The following is a 23,263-nucleotide window of genomic DNA, read 5'->3' on the forward strand; positions in this document are numbered from 1 at the left end:
CACATTGTGGTAGCTAGGTTCCAAGGTTCAGTATCCCAAAACCCACAGGCCAGGTGGAAGCTGTATCTTTTTATGACTTAGCTTTGGAAATCATGCAGCATAACTTTCACTACATCCTATCTGTTAGAGTCAATAAGATAAGTGAGGGGAATTAGACTCCACCTTTTGATAGAAGGCAAAGATTTGGCAGACATATTTTAAACTAGCACATACTCTTCATTTGGACTTTTTTCCTCCAGGTTGTAGGCCTTGTCATTTCTCTAAAGTGACTTTGGCTATGAAAAGAGACCATGCCCCTTCTCTAAAGTATACTAGCAAGTACCATGTGGATTGTTTTGAAATTTGTTCAACCTGTGGAAGTGTGAGGTACTTCTTCAGTGAAAGTGAAATGCTGGACTGCAGATTTGAGTCAACAGTGTGTGCGTGCTAAGTTGCTTCAGTCTTGTCTGACTCTTTGTGACTCTTTGGGCTATAGCCCTCCAGGCTTCTCTGTCCATGGGTTTCTTTAGGCAAAATATGCTAGAGTAGGTTGCCATGCTCTCCTCCCAGGGATATTCCAGACCCAGGGATCAAACCCACATCTCTTAGATCTCCTCCATTGGCAGGTGAGTTCTTCATCACTAGGGTCACCTGGGAAACAATGCCAGATCATTTGCTTAGTTGTTCTTGAGAACCAGGGTAAAATGGTCTGCATATATTGTAGTAGGGAACAGAGTTTTCACCAAAGAGAAAATAAGGATGCATTTGAAAGTCACTTACATTCAATCTCTCAGAACTTAAGATTCCTCACTTTAAAAGTAGAGGGGATTAAAAAAAGAAATGCAAGACTTGTACATCAAAAACAATAAAATATTGTTGAAAAAAATTAAAGAACACATACAAGAATGGAAAGATATCCTGTGTTCAGTGTGTGCTCAGTCACATCTGACTCTCTGCCACCCCATGGACTATAGCGCTATACCACCGGGCTCCTCTGTCCATGGAATTTCCCAGGCAAGAATATTGAAATGGGTTGCCATTTCCTACTCCAGGGGTGTTCAGTGTAATCCATCTCAGAAATCTTTTTTTTTTTTTTTTTTAGAATTTGACAGACTAATCCTAAAATTTGCATGGAGATGCAGGGGACTCAGAATAGCCAAAACAACGCTTGATAAAGAACAAAGTTGGAGGATCCACACTTTGCAACTTCAAAATTTACTACAGTAATGAGCTTCCTATAGTTACAGTAATCTGCTACAATAATTAAATAGTGTGGTACAAGTATAACAAGAGATACAGATATTAGTGCAGTAGAATTGATGATCTAGAAAGAAACCCATACATGTATGGTCAGTTGATTTTGACAAAGTTGCAAGGATAATTGATAGAGAAGAATATAGTCTTTTTAGCAAATGGTGCTGGGACAACTGGATACAAAAGAATGAATTTGGGTCCCTCCTTTGTGCAGTATATAATACAAAAATTAACTGGAAAAGGATCAATGACCTATAGTAAGAACTAAAGCTATAAAACTCTTAGAAGAAAACATAGTTGTAAATGACTATGACCTTATCTGGGATGAATGTCCAGTAGTTCAGTTGGTGGGTAGTTACATGTTTAGATTTTAAAGAAACTGCAAGACTATTTTTGAGAGTCCCATATTGCTTTACATTCCTACTAGCAATGTATGATGTCATTCTCTGAATCTTTGCCAGCATTTGGTGTTATCACTATTTTTCACTTTACTCTGTAGTGGTAGCTTCAATTTGGTTCAGTCGCTCAGTCGTGTCTGACTCTTTGTGACCCCATGAATTGCAGCACGCCAGGCCTCCCTGTCCATCACCAACTCCCGGAGTTCACTCAAACTCATGTCCATCGAGTCGGTGATGCCATCCAGCCATCTCACCCTCTGTCGTCCCCTTCTCCTCCTGCCCCCAATCCCTCCCAGCATCAGAGTCTTTTCCAGTGAGTCAACTCTTTGCATGAGGTGGCCAAAGTACTGGAGTTTCAGAGTAATGCTAGCTTCAATTAAATGAACTCTGAAGTGTTATTTTCCCCCTCTATTTTCTGGAAGAGATTGTGTAGAATTGGTGTCAGTTTTTCTTTAAATGTTTGATAGATTTCTTCAATGAAATCATATAGGTATGGAAAGGGTTTTTCTTGACCATTTGAAAATTATGGATTCAACTTCTTAACAGTAATGGGGCTATTCAAATTATTTCATATTGAGTGAGTAGTGATAAGTTTGTGCTTTTCCAGGAATTGATTCATTCCTTTTAATCTATGTATGTTGAATTGTTCAGAGTATTTGCTCATTATCCTTTTGATACCTACAATGTCTGTAGTGTTATCTCCTGTTGTATGCCTAATATTGGTCATTTGTGTCTTATATCTTTGTCAGGCTTCTGTCAATTTTCTTTAGCCCTTTAAAGATCAGTTGTTTGTTCCACTGATTTTTTTCTGTTTTTTTTTTGTGTGTGTGTGGGTGTGGGTGTATCAATTGTTATTGTTTTCTGTTATCGGTGTTATTTCCTTCTGTTTGCTTCAGGTTTATTTTGCTCTTTTTCTGGCTTCAATTACATTGGGATTAGATAATTGATTTGAGGCTTTTCTCTTTCCTAATACATACATTTAGTTCTGTAAATTTCCCTTAGTACTACTTTAGTTATACTACATAAATTTTGATGTTATATTTTCATTTTCATTCTATTCATTGTATTTTTTATTTCACTTGAGATTCTTCTTTCATTCATGTGGATTATGTAGACAGGTATATATTGTTTTCTTTACAAGTGTTGGCAGATGTACCTGTTGTTGTTCTATTATTGATTCTAGTTTGATGCCATTGTGATTAAAGAGTACAGTAGGATTTCAGTTCTTTTATAGTCTTGAGATTTTGTTTATGGCCAAGATAGGATCTCTTGATGTTGATGTGAGCACTTGAAAAAAAAAATGTATACTCCTGTTATATAGACTTGTATTCATTGATTTGTCCTGCTAAAAAAAAAGTACCATAGACTGGGAAGCTTAAACAACAGGAATTTATATATTCTGGAGTCTAAAGTGTCCAAGATCAAGTTGCCAGACATCTCTGTTCTCTGGTGAGGACTTTCTTCTGATTTACAGATCATCACCTTCTTGCCATGTCCTTTCATGACAGAGAGGGAGACAAAGCAAGCTCTGTGGTCTCTCTTCTTAAAGAAATACTAATCCTGGGACTTCCCTGGGGGTCCAGGGATTAAGACTCCATGCTTTCACTGTAGAGGGCATGGTTCCATCCTTGGTGAGGGAACTAAGATCCCACATGCTGTGTGACTCAGGCATACTAATTCCATCATTCATAGGGGCTCCACATTCATGACCTAGTTCATGACCTAATCTAAGCCTAATTACCTTCCAAAGGCCCCATCTCCAAATACTGTCTCTTTGGGTTGGGACTTGAAAATATGCTTTCATTTGAGATTGATGGTTACATGATACTTCTTTTTTAAATCCTTTTACTTTCAACCTGTCTACATTATTATATTCAAAAAGAGTTTCTTGTATACAGTTGGGTCATGTTTTTATGTCAACTCTGCCAATCTTTAATTGCCATGTTTAGACTTTTACGTTGAATGTAATTATTGATATGTTTTGGTTTACATTTGCCATTTTATTTTTGTATTTATTCTCTCTTTTTTTTTTTTTCATTTCTCTGTTTTCTTTTTCCTACCTTCCTGTTCTAAAACATTATCTATACCGGTTTTGAATGATCTTTTTTATGGCTTTTCAGTGGTTGCTCTAGGTATTATTATATACACATATGTACTCAGTGTATTAATGTCATCATTTTATCAGGTAGAGGGATTATAGAAACTTTACCTTCATATGTGTTTTGTTACCCTCCCCCATTTATAATCTAATTATATTAAATATTTCCTCCATATACATTTAGAACCACAGTGTTATAACTTTTGCTGTAACTATCAAACATAATTTATAAAACTCATGTTGATGTATGGCAAAACCAATATAATATTGTAAAGTAATTAGCCTCTAATTAAAATAAATAAATTTAAATTAAAAATAGAGTAAAAAAAATAAAACTCAACAGGATAAAAGCCTATTGTATTTGCCAGTAATTTTATTTACCATTTTCTAACTATCTAGCATTTCCTTTCTGTTTTGAGAACTTACTTCCATATTTTTAGGGTAAATCTGCTTATGACAGACCTCTTACTTTTCCTTCATCTGGGAATGTCTTGCTTAAATAAATAAATATACAGAATATATTTACTGGTATAAGATTTTGGGTTGACAGTTCTTTCTTTTAATGCTTAAAATCTCTTATGTCACATTCTTTTAGCTTTGTGGGGTTTTGGGTTTTGTTTTTTTATAAGCAGTTCACTGTTATTTAATTGCTTTTCCCCTGTAGACATGTTTTCTTTGGATACTGTCAAGATTTTTCTTTAGTTTTTAGAAGTTATGATGTGTCCTGAAAGGGTATTTTTATTTTATTTTGTTTGAGTTTCACTTAGCTTTTTGTCACTTGCTAACTGAGAAATTTTCTGCCATTGTTTCAGATGCTTTTTTTTTTTTAAAGCTCTGTCCTTTTTTTTTTTTTCCTGTTGTTCAGTAAGTCCAGTGACATGAATGATAAACCTTTGTTAAACTCCCACAGGTCTCTGAGATTCTCTTTATTTGTTTTGTTAAGTCTATTTTCTCTCTTTTGTTCAGACTAGATAATTTCTATTGTTTTATCTTTCAGGTTAGCTATTCTTTCTTCTGTCTCCTTCATCCTGTTCACTAAGCTTTTTGTTTTGATTATTGTATTTTTCAGTTCTAAAGACTTTGCTGAGATTTCCTATTTCATAGCTGAGCCTTTTTCTTTTCATTTGTTTCACTCATACTCATAATTGCTCACTGAAGCCTTTTCATCACAGCTGCTTTAAAGTCTTTGTTAATTTTCACATCTCTCTTGTCTCAGTATAAGTATGTATTGATACAGATAGATAGATTTTATTCATTTTGAATAGTTCTGGTTCTAGATATGATGAGTGATTTTTTAAAATTAGTCCCATAACTTCATGGCAAATAGATGGGGAAATAGTGGAAACAGTGGCTGACTTATTTTTTTGGGCTCCAAAATCACTGCAGATGGTGAGTGCAGCCATGAAATTAAAAGACACTTACTGCTTGGAAGGAAAGTTATGAGCAACTTAGACAGGATATTAAAAAGCAGAGACATTACTTTGTCAACAAAGGTTCATCTAGTCAAGGCTATGGTTTTTCCAGTGGTCATGTATGGATGTGAGACTTGGACCATGAAGAGAGCTGAGCACTGAAGAATTGATGCTTTTGAACTGTGGTGTTGGAGAAGACTCTTGAGAGTCCCTTGGACTGCAAAGAGATCCAACCAGTCCATCCTAAAGGAGATCAGTCCTGGATGTTCACTGGAAGGACTGATGTTGCAGCTGAAACTTTGGCCACCTCATGCGAAGAACTGACTTATTGAAACACCCTGATGCTGGGAAAGACTGAGGGCAGGAGGAGAAGGGGACAACAGAGGCTGAGATGGTTAGATGGCATCACCGACTCAATGGGCATAAGTCTGGGTAAACTCCGGGAGTTGGTGATGGACAGGGAGGCCTGGTGTGCTGTGGTTCATGGGGTCGCAAAGAATCGGACACGACTGAGTGACTGAACTGAACTGATGAACGTTTAAGATATTATAAGACTGTGGGTTTTATTTTTTATTTTAGTTGTATTTTTTGACACCACTCTGGCAGGGGAAGAAGGTAAACACATCACCACATTACTGCCAGTTTTTTGTGTGTTGTTGACACCCAAGATAGAGATTCTGCATTACTGCTGGATCTGGGTCGTCAGGTCTAGCTCCCCAGTAGGCTTCAATTAACCTCCCTGTCTGGGAGGTAGAAGTATTATTACCTCAGTACTAATTTCCAGATGACCTCCACTTACATGACAAGGAAAAAGGTGTGGCCTCTTTATAGTTGGGCATTCATGTGAGTTTTAATTGTCCACTGGATTTCCTTTGGTGCCATCCCCAGAGGAAGGGGCAATTCACCTGTTTACTGGTGGGTAGGAATGAAAGTCTAGGCTCTCCATGTGATATCCACTGACACTGAGATGTGAGAATGGAGACTTTTTACCATCCATTGGGAATGCAGGTCTTGATTTCGTCCTTGGGTTTTTCTGACACCACCACAATTGAGGTGGTTGGATGTTGAGTGCAGTTCCTCATTATAGTCTCAGGAGCATAGAAATCTGAATTTCCCACTCAGTGTGTGCCGGAGTGGGTGGGGATAGAGTCACAGTTTTTTTGACTGGTTATGGTCTAAAAGTTTTCCATTTTGCTAGGTTGCTCTTTTCCTGGTCCATTGGCTTTTGCTGGGTATTTTTCTATATGTATCTACCTGTATTTCCTAGTTGTTGGTTTATTCACTTCTAAGTCTGGTATATATATGAGGCAAAAAAAAAAAAAATGCAAAAGGGAAACTCAGGAGACTCCTTATACTGCTGTTCCTGGAATCCTGAGGTTCCTAGGCAGGCTGCCTTCTCACTATCTTTTGGAGCCTTTTTATATTTGTTTATGTTATGTCTAGTGGTAATAGTAGCAGTTGTTCAGTCGTATGTGACTGTTTGCAACCCCATGGATTGTAGCCCACCAGATTCCTTTGTCCATGGGATTCTCCAGGCAAGAATACTGGAGTGCGTTGCCATTCCCTTCTCCAGAGAATCTTCCCAACCCAGGGATCGAACCTGAGTCTCCTGCATTGCAGGCAGATTCTTTATTGTCTGAGCTACAGGCAAGTCTCTTATTTTATGTCTGGGGTTCTTAATTGTACTTAGAGGAATAGGGAAAATTATGTCTACTCCAACTTCCCTTTCATATATTTTATTTATTTTTTTCAGTTCTTTGTTCCTTTTTGTTGTCAAATAGTATCCCATTATACAGATAAACCACACTTTGGTTTATTTTCTGTTGATGAGCATTTGGTTTATTGACAGTTTGGGCTATTAAAATAAAGCTGTTGTGAACATTTCAATACAGCTCTTTTTGTTAATATATATTTTTATTTCTCTTGGAAAATACATAAGAGTAGAATTCCTGAGTTGTATAATAAGTGTTTTAACATTTTAAGAAACTGCCAAACTGTTTTTTGAAAGGAATTTACCATTTTTCATTCCTACCATTTCATTCCTACCATTCATACCTGCCATCAAATGGCAGAAACTGCAGTTGCTCCACATCTTTATCTACACTTGGTATTGTTCGTAATTTTTAAATTATTCTTATGAGTATGTGGTAATTTTAATTTGTATTTTTCTTTTTTTTTTTTGTATTTTTCTGTTGACTAATTTTATTAAACATCTTTTCATGTACCATTTACTTTCATTATCTGCATTTTGAAGTGTCTGTTAAAATCTTTTTCTCATTTTTAAATTGGGTTGTTTGTATTCTTACTGAGTTGTAACAGTTCTTTATATATTTTAGATTCTTTTGTGAGATATGGGTTTTTTCTTTTTTTACAAATTTTTTTTACAGAATTCAACTTGCCTTTTAATTTCATTAATGGCATGTTTATTATGGCAGGTAATAAATGGCATGCCATTTATTAATGGCATGTTTTGAAGATCAGATATTAATTCTGATGAAGTCTAATTTATCAAAATTTTTATGATTAGTTATTGTGTCTTAGAAAGTTTTTCCACTTCAGGATTGTGAAGAGTTTTTTCCTAGGTTTTGTTCTAAAAGATTTATAGTTTTAGCTTTTACATTTAAGTCTATGATCTATTTCAGATTACTTTTGTGTAGTATGAAGCAATGATTGAGATTTTTTCCCCCATATAGATACTTTACTATTCCAGCACCATTAAAGGCTATTCTTTCCACATTGACTTACCTAGCTGTTTGATCATGTATATGGGTCTGTTTCTAGACTGTCTTATTGATTTACATGTCTGCCCTGATCTGTACTATATTGCACTGGTAATTGTTGCTTTATGCTAAGTCATGAAATCAAGATGTCCTTCAACATGTTTTTTTAAGGAACAACTTGCTTTATTTAAGTCCAAGAAAAACTATTCTGCCCTACACAGTTTCTTTGTATCTTTTCAGAAATGTCTTCTTTTACCAGCATTATCGTGGAGCTCTTTTACCTCTGAAGTAGTCCTTCAGATTTGCTCTCCTTTAAAGAAAACCTTTCTACTGTTCCAGGACATTTTCACATTTATTTTAGAATTAGCTAGTCAGTTTTTACCAAAAAATGCCTGTTGATACTTGACTGTGATTGCATTGAATCAATAGATCATTTTGAAGATAACTGATACTTTAATGATCTTCAATTTTCCAATTCATGAATGTGCGACATCTCTTTGTTTAGGTCTTTTTAATTTTTTCAGAAATGTTTTTCAGTGTTCAGGTCTTGCACATATTTTGTTAAATTTATGCTAAAATATTTTGAGTTATTTCATGTTATAGTGATACTTATTTTTAACATTAAATTTCCAAGTGTCTATGGCTAGTATGTAGAAATAAAATTAATTTTGATAGTGAATTTGTCTCTTGGGACTTTGTTGTTGCTTAGTCTCCAAGTCATGTCCGACTCTTCATGACCCCAGGGACTGCAGCATGCCAGACTTCCTGTCCCTCACCATCTCCTGGAGTTTACCTAAGTTCATGTCCATTGAATTGGTGATGCCATCCAACCATCTCATCCTCTGTTGCTGTTTTCTCCTTCTGCCTTCAACCTTTCCCAGCATCAGGGTCTTTCCAATGAACTGACCATTTGCATCAGATGACCAAAGTACTGGAGCTTCAGTATCAGTCCTTCTAATGAGTATTCATTGTTGATTTCATTTAAGACTAAGTGGTATGATCTCCTTGCTGTCCAGGGGACTTTCAAGAGTCTTCTCCAGCACCACACTTCAATTCTTTGGCACTCAGACTTCCTTCTGGTCCAGCTCTCATATCTGTACATGACTACTGGAAAGACCATAACTTTGACTATATGGACATTTTTGCTTCTAACACAGTCTAGTTTTGTCATAGCTTTCTTGCCAAAAAGTAATTATCTTCTAATTTCATGGCTGCAGTCACCAAACACAGTGATTTTAGAGCCCAAGAAGAGGAAATCTGTCACTTCTTCTACCTTTCTCCCTTCTATTTGCCATGAAGTGATGAGACTGGAGGCCATGAACTTAGTTTTTTTAATACTGAGTTTTAAGCTGGCTTTTTCACTCTCCTCCTTCACCCTCATCAAGAGTTTCTTTAGTTCCTCTTTGCTTTCTGCCATTAGAGTGGTATCATCTACATAGTATATTTTTGTTGATTCTTAAGGACTGTGGAAAATTCTTCAAGAGAGGGAATACCAGACCACCTGACCTGCCTCCTGAGAAATCTGTATGCACATCAAGAAGCAACAGTTAGAACTGGACATGGAACAATAGACTGGTTCCAAATCAGGAAAGGAGTACGTCAAGGCTATGTATTGTCACCCGGCTTATTTAACTTATATGCAGAGTACATCATGAGAAACGCTGGGCTGAAAGAAGCACAAGCTGGAATCAAGATTGCTGGGAGAAATATCACTAACCTCAGATATGCAGATGACACCACCCTTATGGCAGAAAGCGAAGAAAAACTAAAGAACCTCTTGATGAAAGTGAAAAAGAAAAGTGAAAAAGTTGGCTTAAAACTCAACATTCAAAAAACTAAGATCATGGCATCTAGTCCCATCACTTCATGGCAAATAGATGGGGCAACAATGAAACAGTGAAAGACTTTATTTGGGGGGGCTCCCAAATCACTGTAGATTTTGACTGCAGCCATGAAATTAAAAGATGCTTGCTCCTTGGAAGAAAAGTTATGACCAAACTAGACAGCATATTACAAAGCAGAGTTTTTACTTTGCCAACAGAAGTTTGTCTAGTCAAAGCTATGGTTTTTCCAGTAGTCATGTATGGATGTGAGAGTTGGACTATAAAGAAAGCTGCTGCTGCTGCTAAGTCGTGTCAGTCATGTCCAACTCTGTGACCCCATAGACGGCAGCCCATCAGGCTCCGCCGTCCCTGGGATTCTCCAGGCAAGAATGCTGAAGTGGGTTGCCATTTCCTTCTCCAATGCATGAAAGTGAAAAGTGAAAGTGAAGTCGCTCAGTCATGTCCGATTCTTCACGACCCCATGGACTGTAGCCTACCAGGCTCCTCCGTCCATGGATTTTCCAGGCAAGAGTACTGGAGTGGGTTGCCATTGAGCACCAGAGAATTGATGCTTTTGAACTGTGGTGTTGGAGAAGACTCTTGAGAGTCCCTTGGAGTACCAGGAGATCCAACCAGTCCATCCTAAAGGAAATCAGGCCTGAATATTCATTGGAAGGACTGATGTTGAAGTGGAAACTCCAATACTTTGGCCATCTGATGCAGAGAACTGACTCATTTGGGAAGACCCTGATGCTGGGAAAGTTTGAAGGTGGGAGGATAAGGGGACGACAAAGGATGAAATGGTTGGATGGCATCACAGACTCAATGGACATGAGTTTGAGTAAGCTCCATGAGTTGGTGATGGACAGGGAAGCCTGGTGTGCTATAGTCCATGGGGTCGCCAAGAGTCAGACACAACTCAGTGACTGAACTGAACTGAAGGATTTTCTGTATCTGTGATTATATCACCTGTGGATAAAATCCTGTAGTCTAAGTCACTTACCTTTGTACTTTTAACTTACATAATTAAAAAAAAAATCTTTTCTTTCTCTTAGCTCATCTTTGAGTTTCTGGATTTCACTTTATTGCTATAAACTGCGTTGTTTTATCAATTCCAAGATGTTTTAATACTTAAAATAGGCCCCTGAGAGTTAATGTGTCAAAATTTTCTTAGGTGTGTCAATTAGGTAGGACACTGAATTACAATTTTTTTGTTTTCCTCACTGTACCTTCCACCTGATCACTATCTCCATACATTAATTATCCTTTATAAAAATTGAAGTATAGTTTGTGTACAATATTATGTAAGTGTTAGGTATGCAACACAGTGATTCACAATTTTTAAAGGCTCTGTTTCATTTAAAGTTATAAAACATTAGCTATATTCCTTCCCATTCACATATTTTAAAACGTTTCCCAAATAGTTACTATTCTGTAGTAAAATTAATGCTTACTTGAAAACATTTCATGTAAACAGCCCATAGAAAATGTAGATCGTGATAACACGAATAGCTTAGGATAGTGGTTCTCAGATTTAAAGTGCATTCAAGCACCTGGAGGGCTTGTTAACACCCCATTCCCAGAAAGCAGTGAGAATTGGCAAGCTTCCAGGTAATGCTGTTGCTCTGGGAACTACACTTTAATAATCACTGCTTTAAAGAAATGATGACAGATCATTAATTTTAAATAATTAATGGATGCTTGGGGCTGGTGCACTGGGATGACCCAGAGGGATGGTATGGGGAGGGAGGAGGAAGGAGGGTTCAGAATGGGGAACACATGTATACCTGTGGTGGATTCATTTTGATATTTGGCAAAACTAATACAATCATGTAAAGTTTAAAAATAAAATAAAATTTTAAAAAATCATTAAAAAAATGATTAATGGAATATGCAGTTGCTTTGAGAAAAAGACAAAAAATTGCAATAAGTAAACTAGATATTAGATCTAAAATATTTAAAGGTTGATATTTATAAGATGACAGTTTCATATTTTTAATGAAATTTGGGTCTTCCCATTTTTCAGCACTATTAGATATCTGAGAGGCCAAAGAAGTATACATTTTATTACAAAGAGAAGAATATAGCAAAAAATCAGAGGTATGATGATCCTTTGATCTGTGAGCATAAAATAATGCCATTTCATTGGGCCTTAATCAAAGAGCATTCGAATGGGTATATTAAACCATACTCTGTGGCTAGTGTGTGATATACAAAATCTTTTCTAGGGCTCAGAATTGACATGACAAAAGCTCTATTCATTGATCTGAATGATGATGCCCGGCCTGATATTACCATGCAAATATCATCATACTACACTTTCTTCTAAACATAATCATTGTTTTCCCTTGAGTTACTGAATATAAGTGATACTGGAATTAAGACTACTCCCATCAATAGTATGAACATTTGTGTAGATCATGGTGAACTTAGAAATATTTTTCCTTGGAGATCACTAACTATAAGGAAGAAAAATTAACATAGTGAAATGTCAGACTGAAGTCTATTAGACATTATTCTTGGGAAGTTGTTATAAGTGTTAATAAAAATACTTGCTTGTGAATATTCATCATATAACAGTTATTCTTTTATAGACAAATACATCAGAGTTATAAAGTATTCCCTTTTCTCTTCTAGCTCTGTTGGCTTAGCAAAAGCAGCTCTAGAAGCAATTAATGGATTCAACCTCTTTGGCAACCAGGTAAAAAAACAGCAGTAGCAACAACAAACTTCATTTTTTGATTTGCATGTTTAATTAACTTGGCCATTTATTAACCAATTCATTCATCATGATCAGAGAATGTCTGAAATTTATGTAGCAGCCCAGGGTTGAACAACCTTTCCTTTGAATATAATTTGCTTCTTAAATTTTAGTTTTCTAACAAAAAAGATTGCTTAATTTAACAATAAAACTCTTGATGAAGAATTTTCATTTTCCAAGTTCAGTAGCTTCTCTCTCTAGTCTTTTGTTCAACTTTCAACATTTTTATATATTCCTTGCATTAGGTACTAAATATTTTACTTGTCAATTCCCTTGTTGGTTTCAATTTAATGTATATAGATGTATATTTCATGCAGAGGGGAAATTTGCTTCAGATGTGCAGCCAAGGAATTGGAAATTGGGATACTAGCTTAACCCTCAACTGACTGTATTCATTTGTCTAAATCTCATTTTCTCTGAGATAAAAGGGAAACCCTGAGGATTGCCTTAAATTTTTAACTGATTTCTGCACCTAATCAAGTGATCATGGATTGAGTTGTAAATGGAAAGAATAATATGCAGTAATACTGGTTATTACTCTGGATCAAGAAGTAGACTAATTTTATTTAGCAATTTTTGTAAAGATACCCATACAGGATAAATGCAAGGTGAAACACACCAAGACACATACTAATCAAACTAACAAAGATTAAACATGAAGAAAGAACATTAAAAGCAGCAAGGGAAAAGCAACAAGTAATATAGAGGGGAAATCCCATGCTGTTGACAGCTGATCTGTCAGCAGAAACTCTGCAGGCCAGAAGGGAATGACAGGATACATTTAAAGTACCAAAAGGGAAAAATCTACAACCAAGATTACTCTACCTGGCAAGGATCTCATTCAAAATTGGTAGAGAAATCAAAAGCTTTACAGATAAGCAAAAATTAAGAGAATTTAAGCACCACCAAACCAGCTTTACAGCAAATGCTAAAGGGATTTCTATAGGTAGGAAACACAAGACAAGGAAAAAACCTACAAAAACAAACCAAAAACAATTAAGAAAATGTCAGTTGCTCAACTGTTTCATTCGTATTCAACTCTTTGCGACCCTATGGACTGTAGCCCTCCAAACCCCTCTCGCCATGGGATTCTCCAGGCAAGAATACTGGAATGGGTTGGCATGCCCTTCTCCAGGGGGTCTTCGCAATCCAATGATTACACCTACATCTCTTACATCTCTAGCATTGGCAGGCAAGTTCTTTACAACTGGTGTCATCTGGTAAGCCCCATATCAGCAATTACTTTAAATGCAAATGGATTCAATGCTTCACCCAAAAGACACAGACTGACTGGATGGATACAAAAACACCCATATATATGCTATCTACAAGAAACCAACTTCAGACCTAGAGACACATACAGACTTAAAGTGAGAGGGTAGAAAAAGATATTCCATACAAATGGAAATCAAAAATAAGCCCGAGTAACAATTCTCATGGGCTTCTCTGGTGGCTCAAATGGTAAAAAATCTGCCTGCAATGCAGGAGACCTGGGTTCAATCCCTGGGTTGGGAAGATCCCCTGGAGGAAAGCATGGCATCCCACTTCAGTATTCTTGCCTGGAGAATCCCCATGGGCAGAGGAGCCTGGCGGGTTACAGTCCATGGGGTTGCAAAGATTCAGACACAACTGAGCAACTAAACACAGGACACCGATTCTCATATCAGACAAAACAGACCTTAAACTAAAGAATCTTAAAAGAGACAAAGAAAGACACTACATAAAGATCAAGGTATCAATCCAAGGAGAACACATAACAATTTAAAATATTGTTTTAACACATAGGCGTCAGCACCTCAGTATGTAAGGCAAACACTAACAGATAAAAAAGGGGAAATTGACTGTAACATAATAATAGTAGGGGGCTTTTAACACCCCACTTAACACCAGTGGACAGATCATCAAAACAGAAAATTAATAAGGAACCACAAGCCTTAAATTACACAGTAGATCAGATAAACCTAATTGATATCTTCAGGACATTCCATCAAAATGCAGAAGAATACATTTTCTTCTCAAGTGCACATGGAACATTCTCTAGGATAGACCACATCTTGGGTCACAAGTCAAGCCTCAGTATATTTAAGAAAATTGAAATTGTGTCAAGCATCTTTTCTGACCACAATGCTATGAAACTACATATCAGTTACCAGGAAAAAACTAACAAACACAAGCACATGAAGATTAAACAACACAATTACATGGAGATTCAGCAATATGTTTATGAATAACCAACAGGTTACTGAAGAAATAAGAAGGGAAATAAACAATTCTTAGAAACAAATGACAATGAAAACACAGTGATGGAAAACCTATGGAATGCAGCAAAAACAGTTCTAAGATGAAAGTATAGCAATGCAAAAAACAAGAAAAACATCACATAGACAATGTAACTTTACAGCTAAAACAACCGGAAAAAGAAGAACAAAAAGACCCCAAAGTTAGTAGAAGGAAAGAAATCATAAAGATCAGAGCAGAAATAAAAAAGAAATGAAGTAAACAATAGTAAAGATTAATAAAACTAAAAGCTGGTTCTTTGAGAAGATAATCAAAATGGACAAATCATTAGTGAGATGGTTAAGAAAAAAGGGAGAAGAATCAAATCAACAAAATTAGAAATGAAAAAGGAGAGGTTACAGCAGACAACACAGAAATATAAAGGATCATAAGAGACTATTATGAGCAACTATATGCCAACAAAATGGACAACCTTGAAGACAAGAACAGATTATTAGGAAAGTTCAAACTTCCAAGACTAAACTAGGAAGAAATAAATATTATCAGCTAACCAATGACAAGTACTGAAATTGAAACTGTGATTTAAAAATTTCCCCAAAACTAAAACCCCAGGGCCAACTGACTTCACAGGTGAATTTTATTCAACATTTAGAGAAGAGCTAATGCCTATCCTTCTCAAACTGCTCCAAAAAATTGCAGAGGAAGGAACACTGCCAAACTCATTCTATGAGGCCACCATCACCCTGATATCAAAACCAGACAAAGGCATCACAAAAAAAGAAAATTACAGGCCAGTATCACTGATGAACATAAATGCAAAAATCCTCAACAAAATTCTAGCAGGCAGAATCCAACAATGCATTAAACAGGTAGTATGCTATAATCAAGTTCTGTTTTTTCCAGGGATGCAAGGATTCTTCATTATATGCAAATCAATCAATGTGATATACTGTATTAACAGATTGAAAGATAAAAACCATATGATAATCTCAATAAATGCAGAAAAAGCTTTTGACAAAATTCAGCACTCATTTATGGCAAAAACTCTTCAAAAAATGGGCATAGAAGGAATCTACCTGAACATAGTCAAGGCCATATATGATAAACCAACAGCAAACACTATTCTCAGTGGTGAAAATCTGAAAGTATTTCCTCCGAGATCAGGAACAAGACAAGGGTGCCCATTCTTGCCAATGTTATTCAACATAATTTTAGAAGTCCTAGGCACAGCAGTCAGAGAAGAAAAAGAAATATAAGGAATCCAGATTAGAAAAGAAGTAAAACTCTCAGTTTGCACATGACATGATACTATACATAGAAAACCCTAAAAATATCAGAAAATTACTAGAGCTAATTAGTGAATTTAGTAAAATTGCAGGATACAAAATCAATACACATAAATCACTTACATCCCTATATACTAACAATGAAAAATCAGAAAGAGAAATTAAGAAAAATCCCATTCACCATTGCAACAAAAAGAATCAAATGCCTTGGAATAATCCTACCAAAGAAGCAAGATTTGTGTACAGAAAACTATAAAACCCTGATGAAAGAAATCAAGGATGATATAAAAGATGGAGATACTGCATTTTCATGGGTACAAGGAATCAATATTGTGAAAATGACTTTATTACCAGAAACAATCTGCAAATTCAGTACAATGTCTATCAAATTACCAATGGCATTTTTCACAAAACTACAACAAAAAAATTCACGATTTGTATGGAAACACAAGAGGCCCCAAATAGCCAAAACAAACTTGAGAAAAAAGAATGGCATTGAAGGAACCAACCTTCTTTACTTAAGACTATACTACAAAGCTGCAGTCATCAAGACAGTATGATAATGTCAAGAAGAAAAAGCAAAAATATAGACCAATGGAACAAGATAGAAAGCCCAGAGATAAACCTATGCACCTACAGACACTTTATCTTGGACAGAGGAGGCAAGAAAATGCAATGAAGCAAAGATACTCTCTTCAATAAGTGGTGCCAGGAAAACTGGACAGGTGCATGTAAAAGAATGAAATTAGAACACTCCCTAAAACCATACACAAAGATAAACTCATAATGGATTAAAGACCTAAATGTAAGACCAGAAACTATAAAACTCTTAGAGGAAAACATAGGCAGAACACTCCATGACATAAATCTCAGCAAGATCCTCTATGACCCACCACCTACAGTTATGGAAATAAAAATAAACCATGGGACCTAATTAAACTTAAAAGCTTTTGCATAGTAAAGGAAGCATATAAACAAAGTGAAGAGACAGTGCTCAGGAAGGGAGAAAATAGTTGCATATTAAACAACTGACAAAGCATTTCCAAAATATAAAAGCAGCTCTTACAACTCAATACCAGAAAAACAAACCGCCCAATCAAAAGTTGGGCAGATGGCCTAAACAGACATTTCTGCAAAGAAGACAAGAAGACCAATAAACACATAAAAATATGCTCAGTATCACTCATTATTAGAGAAATGCAAGTCAAAACTGCAGTGAGATATTACCTCACACCTCAAAATGGCCGTCATCAAAAAATCTATCAACAGTGGATGCTGGAGAGGGTGTGGAGCAAAGGGAACCTTCTTGCACTGTTCCTGGAAATGTAAATTGATACAGTAACTGTGGAGAACAATATGGAGAGTCCTTAAAAAACTAGGGATAAAGCTACCATATGACACAACAGTCCTGCTACTGGGCATATACTCTGAGAAAACCGTATTGAAAATGACACATGTACCCCAGTGTTCACTGCAACAATATTTACAATAGCCAGGACATGGAAACAACCTAGATGTCAATTGACAGATGAATGGATAAAAAAGCTGTGGTACATATATACAATGGAATATTACTCAACCGTAAAAAGGAACACATTTGAGTCCATTCTAATGAGGTGGATGAACCTAGAACCTATTATACAAAATGAAGTAAATCAGAATCAGAAAAACTAATACCGTATATTAACACATATATATGGAATCTAAAAAGATGGTACTGATTAACCTATTTGTGGGGCAGTAGTGGAGATGCAGATATGGAGAACAGACTTGTGGACACAGAGGTGAAGGAGATGGTGAGACAAATGGAGAGAGGAGCATGGAAATATATAAACTACCATATGTAAAATAGATCAGTAACCTCAGATGTGTAGATGATACCAGCCTAATGGCAGAAAGCAAAGAGGAACTAAAGAACCTCTTGATGAAGGTGAAAGGGGACAGTGAAAAATCTGGCTTAAAACTCAACATTCACAAAACTAAGATCATGGCATCTGGTCCCATCACTTCATGTCAAATAGTTGGGGAAACAATGGAACAGTAACAAACTATTTTCTTGGGCTCCAAAATCACTACAGATGGTGACTGCAGCCCTGAAGTTAAAAGATGCTTGCTCCTTGGAAGAAAAGTTATGACCAACCTAGACAGCGTATTAAAAAAGCAGAGATATCACTTTGCTGACATAGGTCCGTATAGTCAAAGCTATAGTTTTTCCATAGTCATGTATTGGATGTGAGAGTTGGACCATAAAGAAGGCTGAGCACTGAAGAATTGATGCTTTTGAACTGTGATCCTAGAGAAGACTCTTGAGAGTCCCTTGGACCACATGGAGATCAAACGTGTCAATCCCAAAGGAAATTAACCCTGAATATTCATTGGAAGGACTGATGCTAAAGATGAAGCTCTAATACTTTGGCCACCTGATGTGAAGAGCCAAGTTATTGAAAAAGACTCTGATTTTGGGAAAGATTGAAGGCAGGAGGAGAAGGTGATGACGGGATGAGATGATTGGATGGCATCACTGATTCAATGGATGTGAGTTTGAGCAAATTCCCGGAGATAGTCAAGGACAGGGAAGCCTCACGTGCTGCAGTCCATGGAGTCGCAAAGAATCAGACACTACTGAGTTACTGAACAATAAATAGATAGCCAGTGGGAATTTCTTGTATGACTCAGGGAGCTCAAACTGGTGCTCTGTGACAACATAGAGGTGTCTTATGTGGTAGAAGGTGGGAGGAAGTTTCAAGAGGGAGAGGACATATGCATGCCTGTGGCTGATGTTAGTATATGGCAGAATATTGTAAAGCAATTATCCTTCAACTAGAAATAATTTTTTTTTTTAATGGGAGGGCAGAAGAAGTGTCCAACTAATATCATAATTAACCTTAAGCTATTCAATGCTAATCAAATCAATGAAGATACATTTTAGGAACTTAGACATGTAAAATGTGACATGGATTTTGTTATGAAAATTATAATACTATGTACCTCAAATGTTGCATTTAAGAAAGTTTCAAGTTGGAGTTAGACAGAAGCAGTTACTTGTTCTGGGTGCCTCAGACATGACTCTAAATCACTCTCTTCCACATTCTTTTTTCTCTCAAGACCTGTGGCTAGAGAAATGGAGGGATAAGAGCTCATAAAAATGTGGGGGTGTATGAGCCTATTGAAAATGATGAGAATTAATACTATGCCTCTTCTGGAGACTTTTGGTCCTCTGGCTTTGATCCCTTGGCTTATAACCACATTTCTCTCTCTCTTAAGAGTCACCATACTCATGGAAATCCTACATGTATCCTTCAATTCTTTTAATTTCCTTTTACCCCTGACTTACTCTCAGTATATTTCTTTAAATATCTGTGTGTGAGTATAATATGTGTGTATAAATATTTAAAGAATATATGTTTATATATATAGAGACAGATAACAGAGAAGGCAATGGCATCCCACTCCAGTACTCTTGCCAGGAGGAGGAGGAGGAGGAGCCTGGTAGGCTGTAGTCCATGGGGTTGCTAGGAGTTGGACACGACTGAGCGTCTTCACTTTCACTCTTCACTTTCATGCATTGGAGAAGGAAATGGCAACACTCCAGTGTTCTTGCCTGGAGAATCCCAGGGATGGGGGAGCCTGGTGGCTGCTGTCTCTGGGGTCGCACAGAGTCGGACATGACTGAAGTGACTTAGCAGCGGCAGCAGCAGCAGACAGATAAGGATGGATGAAAGGAGTTGTGTGAGTGGAGTAGGAATCTGGCATAAAGGAATGGAATTGTATTCAGGGTCAAGACAGGATCACTGTGTGCTCCTACTCCTCCAGTGAGCTTGTGACTTTGGCTAGATATTTATCTAAGTCTTAGCTTCCTCACTGAAAAAGATAGAGATATTGGCACTAACTCAGAAAGTAGTTTTGCAAATAAAAAGTAACTTAGCATTACTCAATTCAGTCGCTCAGTTGTGTCCGACTCTTTGTGACCCCATGGACTGCAGCATGCCCAACTTCCCTGTCCATCACCAACTCTCGGAGCTTACTCAGACTCATGTCCATCGAGTCAGTGATGCCATCCAATCATCTCATCCTCTGTGGTCCCCTTCTCCTCCTGCCTTCAATCTCTCCCAGCATAAAAGTCTTTTCTAATGAGTTGGCTCTTTGCATCAGGTGGCCAAAGTATTGGAGTTTCAGCTTCAGCATCAGTCCTTCCAATGAATATTCAGCACTGATTTCCATCAGGATTGACCAGTTTGATATCCTTGCAGTTTAAGGGATGCTCAAGAGTCTTCCAACAACACAGCTCAAAAGCATTAATTCTTTGGCGCTCAGCCTTCTTTATGATCCAACTCTCAAATCTGTACATGATGACTGGGAAAACCATACTTTGACTATACAGACCTGTGTCGACAAAGTAATGGCTCTGCTTTTTAATACGCTGTCTAGGTTGCTCATAGCTTTTCTTCCAAGGAGGAAGAATCTTTTAATTTCATGGCTGCAGTCACCATTCACACTGATTTTGGAGCCCAAGAAAATAAAGTCTGTCACTGTTCCATTGTTTCCTCATCTATTTGCCATGAAGTGATGGGACCAGATGCCATGGTCTTAGTTTTTTGAACGTTGAGTTTTAAGCCAGCATTTTCACTCTCTTTCAATTTCATTGAGAGGCTGTTTAGTTCCTCTTTGTTTTCTGCCATAAGAGTGGTGTCATCTTCATATTTGAGGTTATTGATATTTCTCATGGCAATCTTGATACCAACTTGTGCTTCATCCAGCCCAGCATTACTCATGATGTATGTACTCTGCATATAAGTTAAATAAACACAGTGACAATATACAGCCTTGATATACTCCTTTCTGAGTTTGAAATCAGTCTGTTGTTCCATCTGCATTTCTGTTCCTTCTTGACCTGCATACAGATTTTTTTAGGAGGCAGGTCAGGTGGTCTCATATTTCCATCTCTTGTAGAATTTTCTGCAGTGTGTTGTGATCCACACAGTCAAAGGATTTGGCATATTTAATGAAGCAGAAGTCGATGTTTTTCTGGAATTCTTTTGCTTTTTCTGTGATCCAGCAGATATTAACAATTTGATCCCTAGTTCCTTTACGTTTTCTAAATCCAGTTTGTATATCTGGAAGTTCTCAGTTCATGTACTGTTGAGGCCTAACTTGGAGAATTTTGAGAATTTGAGCATTACTTTGCTAGCATGTGAGATGAGTGCAGTTGTGCAGTATTTTGAACTTTCTTTGGGATTGGAATGAAAACTGACCTTTCCAGTCCTGTGGCCTTTGCTGAGTTTTCCAAATTTGCTGGCATATTGAGTGTAGGACTTTCATAGCATCATCCTTTAGGATTTGAAATAGCTCAGCTGGAATCTCATCACCTGCATTAGCTTTGTTCATAGTGATGCTTCCTAAAACCCTGTTGACTTTGCACTCCAGGATGTCTGGCTCTAGGTGAGTGATCACACCATCATGGTTATCTGGGTCATTAAGATCTTTTTTGTGTAGTTCTTCTGTGTGTTCTTGCCAGTTCTCCTTAAAATCTTTTGCTTTTGTTAGGTCCATACCATTTCTGTCCTTTATTGTCCCCATATTTGCATGAAATGTTCCCTTGGTATCTCTAATTTTCTTGATGAGATCTCTGCTCTTTCGCATTCTGTCATTTTCCTCTATTTCTTTGCATTGATCACTTCAGAAAGCTTTCATATCTCTCCTTGCTATTCTTTGGAACTCTGCATTCAGATGGGTATATCTTTCCTTTTCTCCTTTGCCTTTCATTTTTCTTCTTTTCTCAGCAATTTGTAAGGCCTCCTCAACAACCATTTTGCCTTTTTGCATTTCTTTTTCTTGGGGATGGTTTTGATCTCTGCCTCCTGTACAATGTTGGGAATCTCCATCCATAGTTCTTCAGGCACTGTATTAGATCTAATCCCTTGAAACTGTTTGTCACTTCCATTGTGTAGTCGTAAGGGATTTCATTTAGGTCATACCTGAATGGCCTAGTGGTTTTCCCCACTTTCTTCAGTTTAAGTCTGTATTTTGCAATAAGGAGTTCATGATCTGAGCCACAGTCAGCTCCCGGTCTTATTTTTGCTAACTGTGTAGAGCTTCTCCATCTTCAACTACAAGGAATATAGAAAGAAAGAAAGTGAAGTCGCTTAGTTGTGTCCGACTCTGCGACCCCGTGGACTGTAGCCCCCCAGGTTCCTCTGTCCGTGGGATTCTCCAGGCAAGAATACTGGAGTGGGTTGCCATTTCCTTCTCCAGGGGATCTTCCCAACCCGCGGATCGAACCTGGGTCTCCTGCATTGCAGGTAGACACTTTATCCTCTGAGCCACCAGGGAAGCCCATAAAGCTGTTGACCATGTAGTGATGTCCAGGTGTAGAGTCGCCTCTTGTGTTGTTAGAAGAGGGTGTTTGGTATGACCAGTGCTTTCTCTTGGCCAAACTCTGTTAGCCTTTGCCCTGATTCATTTTGTATTCCAAGGCAAACTTTCTTATTACTCCACTTATCTGTTGACCTCCTTCTTTTGCATTCCAATCCGTTGTGATGAAAAGAACATATTTTTTGGTGTTAATTCTAGAAGGTCTTGTAGGTCATCATAGAACCATTCAGCTTCAGCTTCTTAGGCATTAGCGGCTGGGGCATAGACTTGGATTACTGTGATACTGAATGGTTTGCCTTGGAAACAGAGTCTTTCTGTCATTTTTGAGATTGCACTCAAGTACTGCAGTTAGGTCCCTTTTGTTAACTGTTAGGGCTACTCCTTTTTTTCTAAGGAATTCTTGCCCAGAGTAGTTAGATATAATGGTCATCTGAATTCAATTTGTCCATTCCAGTCCATTTAGTTCACATTACATTCCTAGGATTTATTTATTTTATAAATGGAAACTTCTACCTTTTTACCACACCATTTTCTTCTTAATTATTGATCTTCTGAAGGAGGTATCTACTTCATGAATTCTTGCCCTTTGTGTGCTTTGGTGTTTGAGTAAAGACAAAAATTAATTTTTGTTTTTGGGAATTGTTGGATGGAATATGCCTTTAACTTTCATTATTATGTGTTTCTACACTTCCTTCCTTCTTTTTATAGAGACAGTAACATGGAAACTTACATTGCTCTATGTTAAATAGATAGCCAATGGGAATTTGCTGTATGACTCAGGGAACTCAAACAGCAGCTCTGTATCAGCATAGAGGTATGGGATGGCGAGGAAGATGGGATGGAGGTTCAAGAGGGAGGGAACATATGTATACCTGTAGCTGATTCCTGTTGATGTTTTACAGAAAACAACAAAATTCAGTAA

The 23,263-nt window shown here is 37.2% G+C and overlaps 1 protein-coding gene across 3 annotated transcripts in view; it reads left to right on the plus strand.

Annotated features, from left to right (window-relative positions):
• The window catches only part of PHKB (phosphorylase kinase regulatory subunit beta), a 229,590-nt gene that overhangs the window by 86,835 nt on the left and 119,492 nt on the right, over positions 1–23,263 (plus strand). For all 3 annotated transcript variants that reach the window (XM_061385923.1, XM_061385924.1, XM_061385925.1), the window contains one exon: positions 12,322–12,385. In XM_061385923.1, the coding sequence (XP_061241907.1) occupies positions 12,322–12,385 (64 nt within the window). The remainder of the gene's footprint in view (positions 1–12,321; positions 12,386–23,263) is intronic.

This window comes from Bos javanicus, chromosome 18 (assembly GCF_032452875.1).
Source record: "Bos javanicus breed banteng chromosome 18, ARS-OSU_banteng_1.0, whole genome shotgun sequence".
Lineage (NCBI taxonomy): Eukaryota > Metazoa > Chordata > Mammalia > Artiodactyla > Bovidae > Bos > Bos javanicus.